The sequence below is a fragment of the Oncorhynchus kisutch genome, unplaced genomic scaffold (genome assembly GCF_002021735.2).
Source record: "Oncorhynchus kisutch isolate 150728-3 unplaced genomic scaffold, Okis_V2 Okis07a-Okis12b_hom, whole genome shotgun sequence".
Classification (NCBI taxonomy): Eukaryota; Metazoa; Chordata; class Actinopteri; order Salmoniformes; family Salmonidae; genus Oncorhynchus; species Oncorhynchus kisutch.
The window spans coordinates 2,908,430-2,922,766 of NW_022261984.1; the positions used below are offsets into that span (position 1 = coordinate 2,908,430).

Sequence of the window (14,337 nt, forward strand, 5' to 3'; positions counted from 1 at the left end):
TGTGGACGTCGGGCCCTCATACCACCCTCATGGAGTCTGTTTCTGACCGTTTGAGCAGACATATGCACATTTGTGGCCTGCTGGAGGTAATTTTGCAGGGCTCTGGCAGTGCTCCTCCTGCTCCTCCTTGCACAAAGGCAGAGGTAGCGGTCCTGTTGCTGGGTTGTTGCCCTCCTACGGCCTCCTCCACGTCTCCTGATGTACTGGCCTGTCTCCTGGTAGTGCCTCCATGCTCTGGACACTACGCTGACAGACACAGCAAACCTTCTTGCCACAGCTCGCATTGATGTTCCATCCTGGATGAGCTGCACTACCTGAGCCACTTGTGTGGGTTGCAGACTCCGTCTCATGCTACCACTAGAGTGAAAGCACCACCAGCATTCAAAAGTGACCAAAACATCAGCCAGGAAGCATAGGAACTGAGAAGTGGTCTGTGGTCCCCACCTGCAGAACCACTCCTTTATTGGGGGTGTCTTGCTAATTGCCTATAATTTCCACCTGTTGCCTATTCCATTTGCACAACAGCATGTGAAATTTGGCAATCAGTGTTGCTTCCTAAGTGGACAGTTTGATTTCACAGAAGTGTGATTGACTTGGAGTTACATTGTGTTGTTTAAGTGTTCCCTTTATTTTTTTGAGCAGTGTATAATAGATGCCGCCAATGATTCTAACTAGAAGAACAGGTCAGTCTGTGGGTATTTGTCTGTCCTGATGAAGCATTGCTACATTAAACCTCTTGGGGTGTCTAAACTGCATGCCAAGTAGTCTCCTTAACTTATACATGTAGGTATTATGTCGGTATTAGCCAGATATCTACTGGGTAAACTACACTTCAATGAACCTGTGGTAGTGCGTTTACCTGGGAGTCTGCGGTGGGTACGGGGAGAGGCAGGTCGGTGATGAGGCCGTAGACAGGGGCAGCAGTCACTTGAATATCTTGTCAATATAATAGACAATCTTTATCTGCCTCCTTAAAATGTTCCTGCTGTTATCAATATTTGTGTTGTAAAATAATAAAATGTAAATATCACTGACTGATTTTTATTCCTCTCCAAATGTTTTTTTTTTTTTTAAGTTGACAAACCTAAAGGAAAGCTGTTACTGGAACAACTGATAAGTCAGAAGAAAGATCTATCAATTCCATCACTGATTTACACTGAACAAAAATATACACCAAACATGCAACAATTTCAAAGATTTTTACTGGGTTACTGTTCATAGGGAAAATCAGTCAATGGAAATAAACATATTAGGCCCTAATCTATGGATTTCACATAACTGGGCAGGGGCACAGCCATGGGTGGGCTTGGGAGGGCATAAAACTACACCCTTGGTAGCCAGGCCCGGCCAACAAGAATGAGTTGTTCACCTTAAATAGGCATTATTATTGCAGACACAAATACTCCTCAGTACCCCCTCAGACGATCCCGGATGTGGAGGTCCTGGGGTGAGGCGGTTGAGGCAGGTTGAACGTACTGCCAAATTCTCTGAAATTATGGTGGAGGCGACTTATGGTAGAGAACTGAACATTGAATGCCAGTTCCCTCAACTTTAGACAACATATGTGGCACTGTGTTTTGTGTGACCTTTTATTGTCCCCAGCACAAGAGTCACCTGTGTAATGATAACACTGTTTAATATATACTGATGAGTCAACAGGGTCAATAGAAGGTAGGCTCTGAGGGTCAGGTCTTGACACGTTCCTGAATAACATAGCAACACCTGAGGGAATGGCATCTAAAACAATTGCAAAATCTTTAGGTGTTACAAGAATTCTTTATAACTGAGTAAAAGACCCTCTGCATTTACCAGTTGGCTCACCAATAGGATATTATTTCGGAACCAATATTCTAAAAACAGAGAGGTATTTTTATACAATATATCCCGATTATTCCATATATAATATCTGTGTGGAGAATTTTTTTAATAAATTAAGGACCATGACAAGAACCTGCCGATGAAAAGCATAAAGTTTCACTGGAACTTTGTCAATATTATAATTGCAAAACAACATGACGTTAAGGCCACCAAAAGTAGAGAAGACATGATGAGGAATAAAATTCCAGATAGAAGTGGGTGGAAGTTAATCTTTCACCATGGAGTGGAGTTTAGTCCGCTAAGGACAAGCCAGAATTGGAGCCGGGACCCCCGTCCGTCACACTCGACTGCTAGCTAGCCATCCTCTCCGCTCCGAGAGATATGAAGACAAAAGTCAGCTGGAGCGAAGTCCACTAGCGAGCTAGCCGACAGGCGGGGAAGTAATTGTATCCGAGCTTCCTGCACAGGCAAATAACCTATACGCATAATACCTAATTTAGCAGTTCGCTGGCTTCTCCTTTCCGATGATATTCTCCATCACCTGTGACTGTCGAGCTTTGGTTTTGTTCATGCAACATTTCTACAGCACAAGTTTCTCCCATAAATTGACAAATGTCTTGCAAGGCTTTTTCTATCAACGTTTCTAAAATAGTGGCAACACGAACGAAAAGCGAGTTCGACAGACATGGCTAATTAACTTGGTAAATGTTAGCTAGTGTGCTAGAATGAAATGACCGTGGAGCCAAATCTGTTAAAAATTAAAACGAAACCCTTCTGTCTGTGGTGGAACCTTTGAATTGCTGGTGGCCGTTTGTTTCCGGACAGCTGACGAGGTTGCCCCGGTGATATACCGTAAACACTTATCTGCCTCCTTAATTTCACCAACTTTGAATATTTGTGTTATACATGCAAAATAATACAATTAAACGACAGGTTGAAAAAAATCTTTATTCCTCTCAGAAAGCAACATATTGGTTTGACAAACCTTTTAAAAAATACTGTTACTGAAACCCCTGATAAGTCAAGAAAAATCGAATTTCCTTCCTTTTGATCAACTGTTCTTCCACAACCCTTGCTGTCCAGATAAAAAAAAAAAACGTTTATATACATGAAAAGGGAAAATCCAATGTTGCTAAAGCAATACAATATTCAAAACAACACACAATTTCAGGTAACACAATACATCCTAAAATCAATTAAGACCGATGTTATACAGGTGGTTGGTGGCACCTTAATTGTGGAGGACGGGCTTGTGGTAATGGCTGGAGTGGAATAGTAGCAAATTACATTCTATTATGAGCCATCCTCCCCTCAGACTCCTCTGGATGGTTTGTCGGGACTTATGGTTTGTTTGCAAAGCTGATGGTTGTGGCTAGATGGATAAGCTAAACCTAACTATCCCTTTTCCTAACCTTAACCTCATTCTCCTAACCTGCTACATTAGTCTTTCTAACCTGCTAATTAATTAGATCCTCCATTACAGCAACGCTGGCAGCTTCAGAGCAAAGTGAAATCACATAAGGCACAGAGTTATTGAATTGGTGCAATTTCACACAAAATAATGGCGGGTGCCTGATTACAGGCTATGTGCATTTATGGCAGATTGAGACATGACATGGGAAGTATTATATCTTTTACAAATGAAAATGTGTAACTGTTACGGAGGTTTATATCTTGTAAAACAGGGGATTTGTTTTGAATTTCATGCTCGTTTTATTATTTAAGTGGAACATGAATTGCATCATTCAAGTCACAAGTGTGTTCTAAATTGATGGGTTTATCGATCCCTTTGCCTGGCTACCCAAACGCCACGCCAACAAAAAAGTGTATTCTCTAATGAGTTTGGATTTGAGGCCTTGCAGATTATTTCTAGAACGCAAACAACTGTTCTGATTGGTCCAAGAAACCAATTGGTGGGAATCTCCCCTTTCCACCATGGAGTCATATTAGTTTGTAGCCAAAATAGTTTGGACGGGGTGGGGTCAGAGTAAATGTAGACCACCATCGTGTTCGGTACAGTCTCATCTTTCCCCAGGCGAAACCTTTTGTACGCTACAGCCGTTTTCCTGATAAACCAATTTTCGGGATGTCTCATGGTCTGACCTACACTGCTGTAGCTCGGCCACCTTCCACTGCAGATGTGGAAGGTCGCCGGATGCGGTGTATTGAGACAGTCCATGGGGGAGAAAAAATAAAACTGGACTGACCAATGTAGAGATTTTCAAATACATGCAACTTAAAAAGTTTAATATCAAGACATTTATATTTGAAATCTTTTTGGACATCAGAACATCTTGAGGGAATCCTATTTCGAGTCAAAAAAGGATATTCATATGATAAGTAAGCTATTCAAAACTTTGCAGAGAGCCTATCCAACTGACAAACTCTTAGAAAAAAAGATTAACTATTGGAACCAAGAACTGAGTACCACAGTATGTTATAATACCCAGCAATCAAACAGAAATGAATCCCAATCGTTTTTTCCACCATTCATTTTTCCCATTGGGGATTTTAGAAACACTTAAAATAAGGGCTGTGTTTTGTTTAGGCTTACCCTGTGACGTTTTGATAGGTGTAAATCTCTCTAGGACAAGGTGGTGTATCAATATATTCACCCCCCCCCCCCCCCCAAATGAAATGCTAATTAGTTGCTAATGTGTATCATAAACTACAAATACCATGATGATCTGGAATGCCGAATCAAGGAAAGGGTAAGAATCTCTAGATAAACTATCTAATGTTAGCTAAATGTGGTAATGAATAATATTTAAATTGACAATCCATACCTTCTGGGAATGCTATAAAATCCAAAGGTTACAGGCAGAGTTAGAAAGTGTGCTGTCAGAAGTATTACAATGTAAATAAATGTTGAACAATGGAGAGAGACAAAATGGTGGAGTTTGAGGCAGGGGCTGAGGGGGGTGTGAGCAATTAGGTCTGGGCATGGTCATTATTTTTTTTCAACCATACAAAACAATGTATCATGACATGGGATGTAGCTGGTCCACCATTAGAGGGTGTTTTTCGAGCTGGTGTCTTTTGAGAAGGTACTGTCTTTCAAAGTTCTCATTGCACTTGGAGCATCTGAAGGGCCGGTCTCCCTTGTAAACAATGCACTCGTGCGTATCGCGACCCTGGCGTTCTTTGAACGTCTTGCCACATCCTGAGCACCAGTAGTCTTCTCCAATGTGTTTACGTTCATGGGTGTCCCGCGATTTAGGATATACAAACATCATTCCACACACACAGCAACTGCAGGGTTTTTCGCTTTTCTCCTCAACTCTATTTTCTGGGTCGACAGTCTGCTCCACCATTAGAGAGTGTTTTTCCAGCTGGTGTCTTTTGAGATGGTACTGCCTTTGAAAGGCTTCACTGCACTCGGAACAGCTGAAGGGACGTTCTCCTTTGTAATCAATGCACTCGTGCACGTCACGATCCCCGCGCTCCCTGAACATCTCACCACAGTTGGAGCACCAATAGTTTTTTCCAGCGTGACCACGCTCATGCCTGTCCCGAGATGTGGCCTGCCGGAAGGTTTTTTCGCACACAGAGCAACTGTAGGTTTTCACTGTGTGTTTGGATTGCTGGTGTCTGTTCAAGTAATTCTGAAACTTGAATTTCTCACCACAGATATCGCAGCTAAAGGGCAGCCCTGTGTGTGTTATCATGTGACTTGTCATTCTGCGTTTTTTTCTCTCGGTCTTTCCACATATTTCACAGCTGTACCTTTTATTACATTTCTTCTTCGTGGGTGCCGGAGCATCCTCAGCTGACACCAGCAATGGAATCGGTTCTCTCTTGAAGTCATCGAGTCCAAGTTCTCTGGATCCCCCAGAGGCTTGACTTCTCTCTTCCTCATCACTTTCTCCTGTGATATTCTGGTTGGCCTTGTGAGTGTCTGGATTATTCTTGCCATAACCTGAAAAGGAAGTCACCAACAATACATTTCACAGGGATATTTCTCAGTGACAAATACAGAAGCTAAGAATAACTCATGCTGCAGAGTTGTGATTTTTGTATTAAACATATTAAAATAATAGCATCAATTGACCTTGAGACTCCATGTCGTCATCATCCATTTCCTCCTGTTTTATGACAGGTGGTGCAGGCCATGTCTCCACCCCCTTCCAAAAGACAACCAATGCTGTTATTAAACTGATCATACAGCAACAATTACACCAACACTAGCATTTTGTTAAATGACAAAAACAGGGGGAATGACACAAATTATGGAATATATTTTACACAAATGTTTTCAGAAGGGCATTTTATGTTTAAGGAGCCCTAAACGTATTATCATCTGTAGCCTAGACAGTATAGAGCTTGCCTAGGTGTCATTCAAAGCCTTACTTTCAGTTACAGGCCTGCTACACAGGACTTGAAACTTTGCATGGTTTTCAATGACATCTGGCTGGGAGTAGTCAGTGCAGCTCTGAGACATATCTAAAATTGACAGCCAAACCACAAGCTAAACTCACCATGTCTGTCATCTGACCAAAAGCCTGTGATGGCTGTTCTTCCTCTGGTACCAGTGACAGTGGACCTTCGTCTTCAACAGTAAGGTGACCTTCTAGCCAAAGACCATTGGCCTCTTGTTCATTGAGGATTTGCTCCACGACTGGGAAGTCTCTCAAACCTGTTGGGGAAGCTAACATACAAATACAGATTTTCAAAACAAATTGTTCAACACAAAACTGAGATATCGAGGCACCGATTTCCCAAACATAGGGGACACATGCAATCACTACTCATGGCAGGATGGCGTAACTATGTTTTTCTGAGAATTAGGTTGCATTTGCTATAGCTACGTTTTACTAAAGAGGTGATAACATAGTAATCCGCCTACTAACGCTACCGGCAACAGATTGTTACCAAGGTTACTCCATAGACATTAGTCAGAAATAAGTTGCTGTAAAAAAAAAAAGCAATTCTGTACAAGCCAGAATTGTGAATACTATGCCATTTTAACATACTTTACCGGTTGTCCGGTAGTCCTTTTAGCGGTGGAAAGTGTTAACCCGAATTTCTGCTGCACCAGTAGGTTCTGTTGCTTGTATTTTCTCCTGACGCATTTCACGTGATGCACAATATGTAAACAATAGCCGAACATGGTCAACCAAAGCGCATCGCTTCTTAATCAACTGGGTGCGTTTGTGAAATTTACCAGGTGATTGCGTGGGACAATGTTTGGTCGGTGCTTCGGTTAAACTCGGCCATTGTTGACATATTATGCAAGTGGCGTGCGAATTGTGTTTGCATTGAAAATACGAACCAGAAAGACAAAAACAGACCAGCGTAGTGTCTCAGATTACCTCCAACATAAGGACAAAAATCTGCAGGCAACTTGTAAAATAAAGTTTATTCAACAATCTGACTTGTGATGGGACTGTTAACAAAACGTGAGCCTAACGATACATGTTAGAGACGAGAGAAGAGTCTCCCGGAATCGTTGAGGCTAGTTAACGTTACTGTCCAGACTTGGAGCTTGAGCGTCCCCCAGACATGCGACTATTAGATATCCTCTTCGACCGGGAGATGTGTAACGTTAGTTACTGTAGGCTTCAAGTGAGTAAGTGACATGGCTAGCTAATTGTAGGCAAGCTTCCTACAGACACAGCCTATACGCATAACCAACGTAGCTAGCTTTGACTCACCTGGTTTTTGAATTATCTCCATGCAGTTCGCTGGCTTCTCCTTCTCGATGTTATTTGCAATCGCCTGTAACTTTATCGAACTTTGATTTTGTTCTTGCAACATTTCCACTCGAAGAGCAGCATACGTTTCTCCCATAAGTTGACAGATGTCTTGCACGGCTTTTTCTGTCAAAGCTTCCATAATGGAGGCAACACGAGAACCAAAAGCGAGTTCGAAAGACATGGCTACAAAACTCACTAACCACGCTAAATTTGCAGTGTTAAGTTACTGTTGGAGTGTTTGAATTGCTGATAGACGTTTGGTTCCGGACAACTGACGAGGTTGCACCGGTGATATACCATAAACACTCGTGTATCTGCCTCCTCGATTTGATAAGCATATCCCGTATTTGTATTGTACATGCAAAATAAAACCAAACGATACAGGTTTTTACACATTTTTATTCCTCTCAATAAACAAGAACATATCGTTGACAAACCTTTAAAAAAAAAATGATGTTACTGAAACCAGAGTCACAAATATTTCTCAATTCCATTTTGTTTAACAACTCTAATACAACCCTTTCTGTCAAGACATTTTTAGGCCATAGATTGTTGTAATGTTTGAGTCACTCAAATATCGCATTAACACACTGATTTGGCTAAATGTATAGAATAAGAAAAATGAGCTTTAAACCTACAAAATTCTCCCCGCCATCAAGGGAAGTGTGAACAGAGAAATATACTTAGAAAATAGAAGTGGGGCACATGATGTTCCACAATGTTGGAAGGGGGGGGGGTCTGGGAACCCCTGACATAGCTGATGGTTGTGGCTAGACCTACAGCTCCATCTATTTGTTGACAACTGTAGCATTTTAGTTAAGCCTAACTCTAACCCTTTTCTTAACCTACTACGTTAATTATCCTAACCGGCTGCGTAAGTTCTCCTAACCTGCTATGTAAACAAACCATAAGTCCAGACAAATCATCAGTATACCCAAGAGTGTGTCCCGAAGTAGACAGTTTATTGATCCCCTCGCCTCTCTTTGGAAGTCACCCTCGGGAGTTGACAGCAACACGTGACAACGGAGGGCCCTCCGAGTGAGTTGGTAGGGGTGAGGGGGTGGTTTGGGAATCAGTCTATTCACGTTAAATGCTGCATATTTTGGCTCAATCGGAAACGTAATTTGAAACGTGAAGCACGCTGTAACAGTCCAGATCGAATCTAGGCCCAACATGAGCATTAAAGATGGCTGTAAAACATTATCCAGGTGCCTGAAGTTAGTTGTGCAGTAAAGGCGGAGATGCGATACCCTGCCTGTGTGGGGTTGAATCCCAGTCCCATCACTGTTCTACACACTATTTCCAACGCTATCCGTCACCCCTTCATTCAAATCCATGTCTATCCTTTTTGTACTGAACAAAACAACTTAATTCAGTTGAAGCCATTTCACTTGTGTCAACTTAACCCGAGTTTGTTACTGGAACTTTTCCACCTAACGTACTCATATCGGCCTTAGGGTCATTGTCATTTGAAGGCTGTGCTCCCTGTACTACCGTCGCAGTATCATGACCGGGACGTGTCTGGTCCACCATTAGAGGGTGTTTTTCCAGCCGGTGTCTTTTGAGATGGTACTGCCTTTCAAAGTCCTCGTTGCACTCTGAGCATCTGAAGGGTCGGTCTCGCTTGTAAACAGTGCACTTGTGCTCATCGCGATCCCCTCGCTCCTTGAACGTCTTGTCACATCCTGAGCACCAGAAGTCTTCTCCAATGTGTTTGCATTCATGGTTGTCACGCATTTTAGGAAATACAAACCTCATTCCACACATAGAGCAACTGTATGGTTCTATTTTCTCCTCAACACTCTTGTGTTTTCCTTGATGTTTGGCTAAACAGGTGTGGCGCTTAAAATTCTCACCACAGACATCACAACTAAAGGTCTTCTTTGTGTGTATTAACTTGTGTCTGCTAATGTTGCCTTTATTCATAATAATCATACCACATATGTCACAGGTGAAACGCGTGGGTGCCTCAGTCTCAGAACTCTCCGCTAACTCAAACAACTGACTCTGTTGGTCCTCAATGTCCTTGGACTCAGGTTCTGGGTCGACTGTCTGGTCCACTAATAGAGGGTGTTTTTCCAGCTGGTGTTGTTTGAGATGGTACTGCCTTTCAAAGTCCTCATTGCACTCGGAGCATCTGACGGGCTGGTCTCCTTTGTAAACAATGCACTCGTGCTCCTGACGCTCCTTGAACTTCTTGCCACAGTCTGAACAACAATAGTCTTCTCCAATATGTTTGCGCTCATGGTTGTTGCGCATTTTAGAATACACAAACATCATTCCGCACACAGTGCAACTGTAGGGTTTTTCTACTTTCTCAACTTTCGCGTGTTTGCCCTGATGTCGGGTGAATTGGGCTTTGCGCTTAAAATTCTCACCACAGATATCGCAACTAAAGGGCTTCTTTGTGTGTGTTAACATGTGTCTGTTGATGTTGCCTTTATTCATAATAGTCATTCCACATATGTCACAGGTGAAATGTGTGGGTGCCTCAGAACTCTCAGACTCAAACTGACTCTGTTGGTCCTCAATGTCCTTGGACTCAGGTTCTGGGTCGACAGTTTGCTCCACCATTTGAGAGTGTTTTTCCAGCTGGTGTTTTTTGAGATGGTACTGCCTTTCAAAGTCCTTGTTGCACTCGGAGCAGCTGAAGGGCCGGTCTCCCTTGTAAACAATACACTCATGTGTGTCGCGTTCCTGGCGCTCCTTGAATGTCTCGCCACAGTCTGAGCACCAATAGTTTTTTCCAGTGTGACCACGCTCATGTGTGTCGCGAGATGTGACCTGCATGAACGTTTTTCCGCACACAGAGCAACTGTAGATGATCCCTGTGTAGTGATTGAAGCGCTTGTGTCTGGTCAATAATTTCTGAGCCTGGAATTTCTCGCCACAGATATCGCAGTTAAAGGGCAACCCTGTGTGCTTTCGCATGTGACTCGTCATTCTGGCTTTCTTGTTCTCAGTCTTTCCACATATTTCACAGGTGTACCTTTTATCATATTTCTTCTTTATGGGTGGAGCAGCATCCTCAGCTGACACCAGCAACGGACTCGGTTCCGTCTTGAAGTCGTCAAGTCCAAGTTCTTTGGATCCCCCAGATGATTGACTTCTCTCTTGCTCGTCACTTTCTCCTGTGATATTCTGATTGGCCCAGTGTGTCACTGGAATCCATTTGTCGTACGCTGAAGAGGAAGTCAACAACACACAGTGACTATAATTGTTACAAGTTAGTGTGGTTGAGCTAGTCTGTGCTTTTGTATTGAACATAGATTAGAGTAAAAGATGAAACTGACCTTGAGACTCCATGTCGTCGTCATCCATTTCCTCCTGTTTGATGACTGGTGGTGCAGGCCATGTCTCCACCCCCTTCCAAAAGACAGCCTTTAATTAAACTAGTAGTCATAAATAAAACGATAACACTAACATCTTGGTCATTTAATTTTTTTTTAAATGATAAAAAAAAAATCTATAGAAAACATTACAGGGGGAATAACACCAAAATAATGGAATATGTTGAACACATCATGGAATGCACTGAGTGTACAAGACATTAAGAACACCTTCCTAATATTGAGTTGTACCCCCTTTTGCCCTCAGAACAGCCTGATTTGTCAGGTAATGGACTCTAGATTGTATGGAAAGCGTTCCACGGGGATGCTGGCCCATGTTGACTTCAATGCTTCCAATGTGTCAAGTTGGCTGGATGTCCTTTGGGTGGTAGACCATTCTTGACACACACAGGAAACTGAAAAACCCAGCAGTGTTGCAGTTCTTGACACATACCGGTGCGCCCAGCACCTACTACCATACCCCGTTCAAAAGCACTTAAATATTTTGTCTTGCCCATTCACCATCTGAATGACACACATACACAATCCATGTCTCAAGGCTTAAAAATACTTCTTTAATCTGCATTCTCTCCTATATCTATATCTCGTGCCAAATCCGGTCCGTGGCACATTGGGTTGTCAAGTCATTTTGGCACGCTTCCATACTGCCCGCAATGTGCTGCACTACAAGTCACAGCAAGCACTGCCAACGTGCTGCACGCCAAACGGCAGTGCTTTGCCACACACACAGCCCTCATCCCAGGCCCACAAACCAGCCAGTGCCTTGTCATATCATCACTAATGGCACTGACTGAATCATCTACCAGACCTTACATTTAAAACGTCTTGTAAGCTAAATGTTCATGCCAAGTTTGGGTTCCAATGGGTCATTGCTGCAGCCTACAGAAAATGTCATCCGAGTTGTCAAAATGTCAAAGGATTTGCACAGTTAGAAATTACTAAAGGAAAATAGTTCATACAAGCAAGTATAAATGACTCAAAGTCAAGTAACTACGAATCCTACAGTATATAACATATCCCACCTTGCGCTGCAACACTGCCTGGCTGGGGGCTGTGCGCACAATGAAAGTAAGGCATACAAGTTGGTCTAATTTACTTTAAACTAAAGTCTGCTTAAGTGAGACATTGTTTCTTGGATATTTACAAGGTAGGTTATTTTGTTTCAATGTTTGCTTTTCAACTTCCTAGGGAAAAGACAGCTGCTACTAGTCAGACTCACTCACAGGCACAAACATGACTCAAGTAGCATTATCACGGTAACCTCCCACCCTTAAAGGGCAAGGTGAAAACATTTGTCTCATCTATGATATTTTGGTTAAGAGATTCAGGTCGTATGAAATGAAAACAATACACCACTTTACTTCTTACTAGTAATACATTTGTTTCAAACATTACAAAGCATGCTCATCCATTTTCTTGGTTTTTGTTGGTGTAATTTTAAAGAGAATATTTTGGCTGGTAAAAAAAATCTGAGTGGCTGGTAGATATTTAAATCTACCTTACAGTGGCTGGTGGACCAAAAAATTCATTTTAGGCCCTGTTGACATCCCATCATGTTTAGGGAATGTATAAATATGCCCAGTTGCCCATTAGTTAGGCTACCATGGCTAGAAGAACTCTCAGACACCTTGAAAGAGGGGTCTAAAAGGAGGGGGGTTAAAGTATGTGTCTCTGTGTGATTCTGGAGCGGCACCCGAGACTATCAACAAATACATCAAATTATGTAATTTCTCATGGATAAATGTTGCATCCCTCCAGTAGAGTTCCAGACACTTGTAGAATCTATTCCAAGGCGCATTGGAGGTGTTCTGGTGGCCCAACACCCTATTAACACAATATTTTCACATGTCTTTTATTTTGGCAGTTACCTGCCTCTACCTTTACAAAATCAGCAAACTCAACTCACCATGTCTGTTGTCTGACTAAGAGGCTGTGCTGGCTCTTCTCCTTCTGGCACCAGTGAGGGTGGACCTTCGTCTTCCACAGTAGGATCAACTTCTAGCCAAAGACCATTGGCCTCTTGTTCATTGAGGATTTGCTCGACAACTGGGAAGTTTCTCAAACCTGGCGGGGAAACGAACACAAATAAAGCTTGAGATTCTGAAAATGTTGGTTATACGAGACTGAAACTTCAAAAACATGTAGTGGAAATATGCAATCACCACCCATGATGGTAGATATTTATCGGATAAATATATTGTATTTGTAAAGCACCTTCACTAAAGCTAAAGACATTACATTAGGAGCACAGCAATAGGCCTACTGTAGCGCTGAAGGATCAGGCGACGTCATGAATAATAGCGCTCTCGGACTTTCATAAATAGGCGACTGCTAGCTAACTAGGCGACATAGCTAGCTATTGTATATCTATCCCCACTTCCTATAGACAATTAGCATATAGGTATAACTATCGTTAGATATTTAATCTCACTGAGTTTATGAATGCGCTCCATGCAGTTCGCTGGATTCTCCACCCCTGTCCCATTCTCCATCGCCTGCAATTTTGTCCTCGAACTTTGATTTTGTTCATGCACCATTTCCACTCGAAGAGCAGCATAGGTTTCTCCCATAAGTTGACAGATGTCTTGCAAGGCTGTTGCTGTCAAAGTTTCCATAATGGAGGCAACACGACTACGAAAGGCGAGTTCGAAAGACATGGCTACAGGAGTTTACAGGAGTGAACTAGGAAATTAACTACTTGCGGAACAATTGAGTTGGTGTTAGCAGTTTCGTTCCGGACAGCTGACGAGGTTACCACCGCCACAAAGTCATAATTGGTTATATCGTAAAGAATTTTAAAAACGAAATTAGCTTTTTAGTCTTTATTTAAGGTTAGCAGTGTAGTTAATATTAGGATTAAAATACAATTTTTGAATAAATTGTAGAAATAGGCGGGATGTATGACTTTGCAGCTGTGTTAACGAGTGACGACCTTCATCGGCCTCCATTTTCCCGCAATATTTGTGTTGTATACAAAATGAGAAAAAAAACGGATTTACATCAGAAGAATCTCAATTCCATAATTTATAATGAAAAATATAGACGTAGCATGTAGTGTTTCATGAGCTGAAAAAGATCCCAGAAATTGTCCAGCTTTTCCAAAGAGCTTATTCGTCTAAAACTGTGCACACATTTGTTTTACATTCCTGTTTGTGAGCATTCCCCCTTTGTCAAGATAATCCATCCACTTGACAGGTGTGGTATATCAAAAAAAGTAGATTAAACAGCGTGGTTATTATACAGGTGCATCTTGTGCTGAGGACAATAAAAGGTCACTCTAAAATGTTTTGTTCCAACACAATGCCGCAGATGTCTCAAGTTGAGGGAGTGTGCAATTGGCAGGCTAGGAATGTCCACCAGAGCTGTTGTCAGATAATTTAATGTTCATTTCTCTACCATAAGCTGCCTTCCACGTTATTTTGGAGAATTTGGCAGTACATCCAACAAGCCTCACAACTGCAGACCATGTGTAA

The 14,337-nt window shown here is 42.2% G+C and overlaps 2 protein-coding genes across 5 annotated transcripts; both read right to left on the reverse strand.

The window, feature by feature from the left end:
• Positions 1 to 2,746: 2,746 nt before the first annotated feature.
• LOC109885918 (gastrula zinc finger protein XlCGF17.1) lies at positions 2,747 to 7,831 on the reverse strand. Of its 3 annotated transcripts, none has more exons than XM_020477696.2 (4): positions 7,473 to 7,831; positions 6,297 to 6,466; positions 5,870 to 5,942; positions 2,747 to 5,737 (listed from the first exon to the last, which is right to left on the reverse strand). In XM_020477696.2, exons 1-4 carry the CDS (start codon positions 7,693 to 7,695, stop codon positions 4,800 to 4,802), a joined length of 1,404 nt encoding a protein of 467 aa, XP_020333285.2. In that variant the 5' UTR covers positions 7,696 to 7,831; the 3' UTR covers positions 2,747 to 4,799. The 3 variants fall into 3 exon arrangements, with proteins under 3 accessions (XP_020333285.2, XP_031670979.1, XP_031670978.1); XM_031815119.1 differs by lacking the exon at positions 7,473 to 7,831 and adding an exon at positions 6,797 to 7,113; XM_031815118.1 differs by lacking the exon at positions 7,473 to 7,831 and adding an exon at positions 6,792 to 7,113.
• Positions 7,832 to 7,895: 64 nt separating this feature from the next.
• LOC109885920 (zinc finger protein 70) lies at positions 7,896 to 13,611 on the reverse strand. 2 transcript variants are annotated; one of them, XM_031815116.1, is made up of 4 exons: positions 13,296 to 13,611; positions 12,771 to 12,928; positions 10,808 to 10,895; positions 7,896 to 10,696 (listed from the first exon to the last, which is right to left on the reverse strand). In XM_031815116.1, the coding sequence occupies exons 1-4, from the start codon at positions 13,519 to 13,521 to the stop codon at positions 8,916 to 8,918; spliced, it is 2,253 nt and encodes a 750-aa protein (XP_031670976.1). In that variant the 5' UTR covers positions 13,522 to 13,611; the 3' UTR covers positions 7,896 to 8,915. The 2 variants fall into 2 exon arrangements, with proteins under 2 accessions (XP_031670976.1, XP_031670977.1); XM_031815117.1 differs by having other exon boundaries at positions 10,808 to 10,880; positions 13,296 to 13,609.
• Between the last annotated feature and the right edge of the window lie 726 nt (positions 13,612 to 14,337).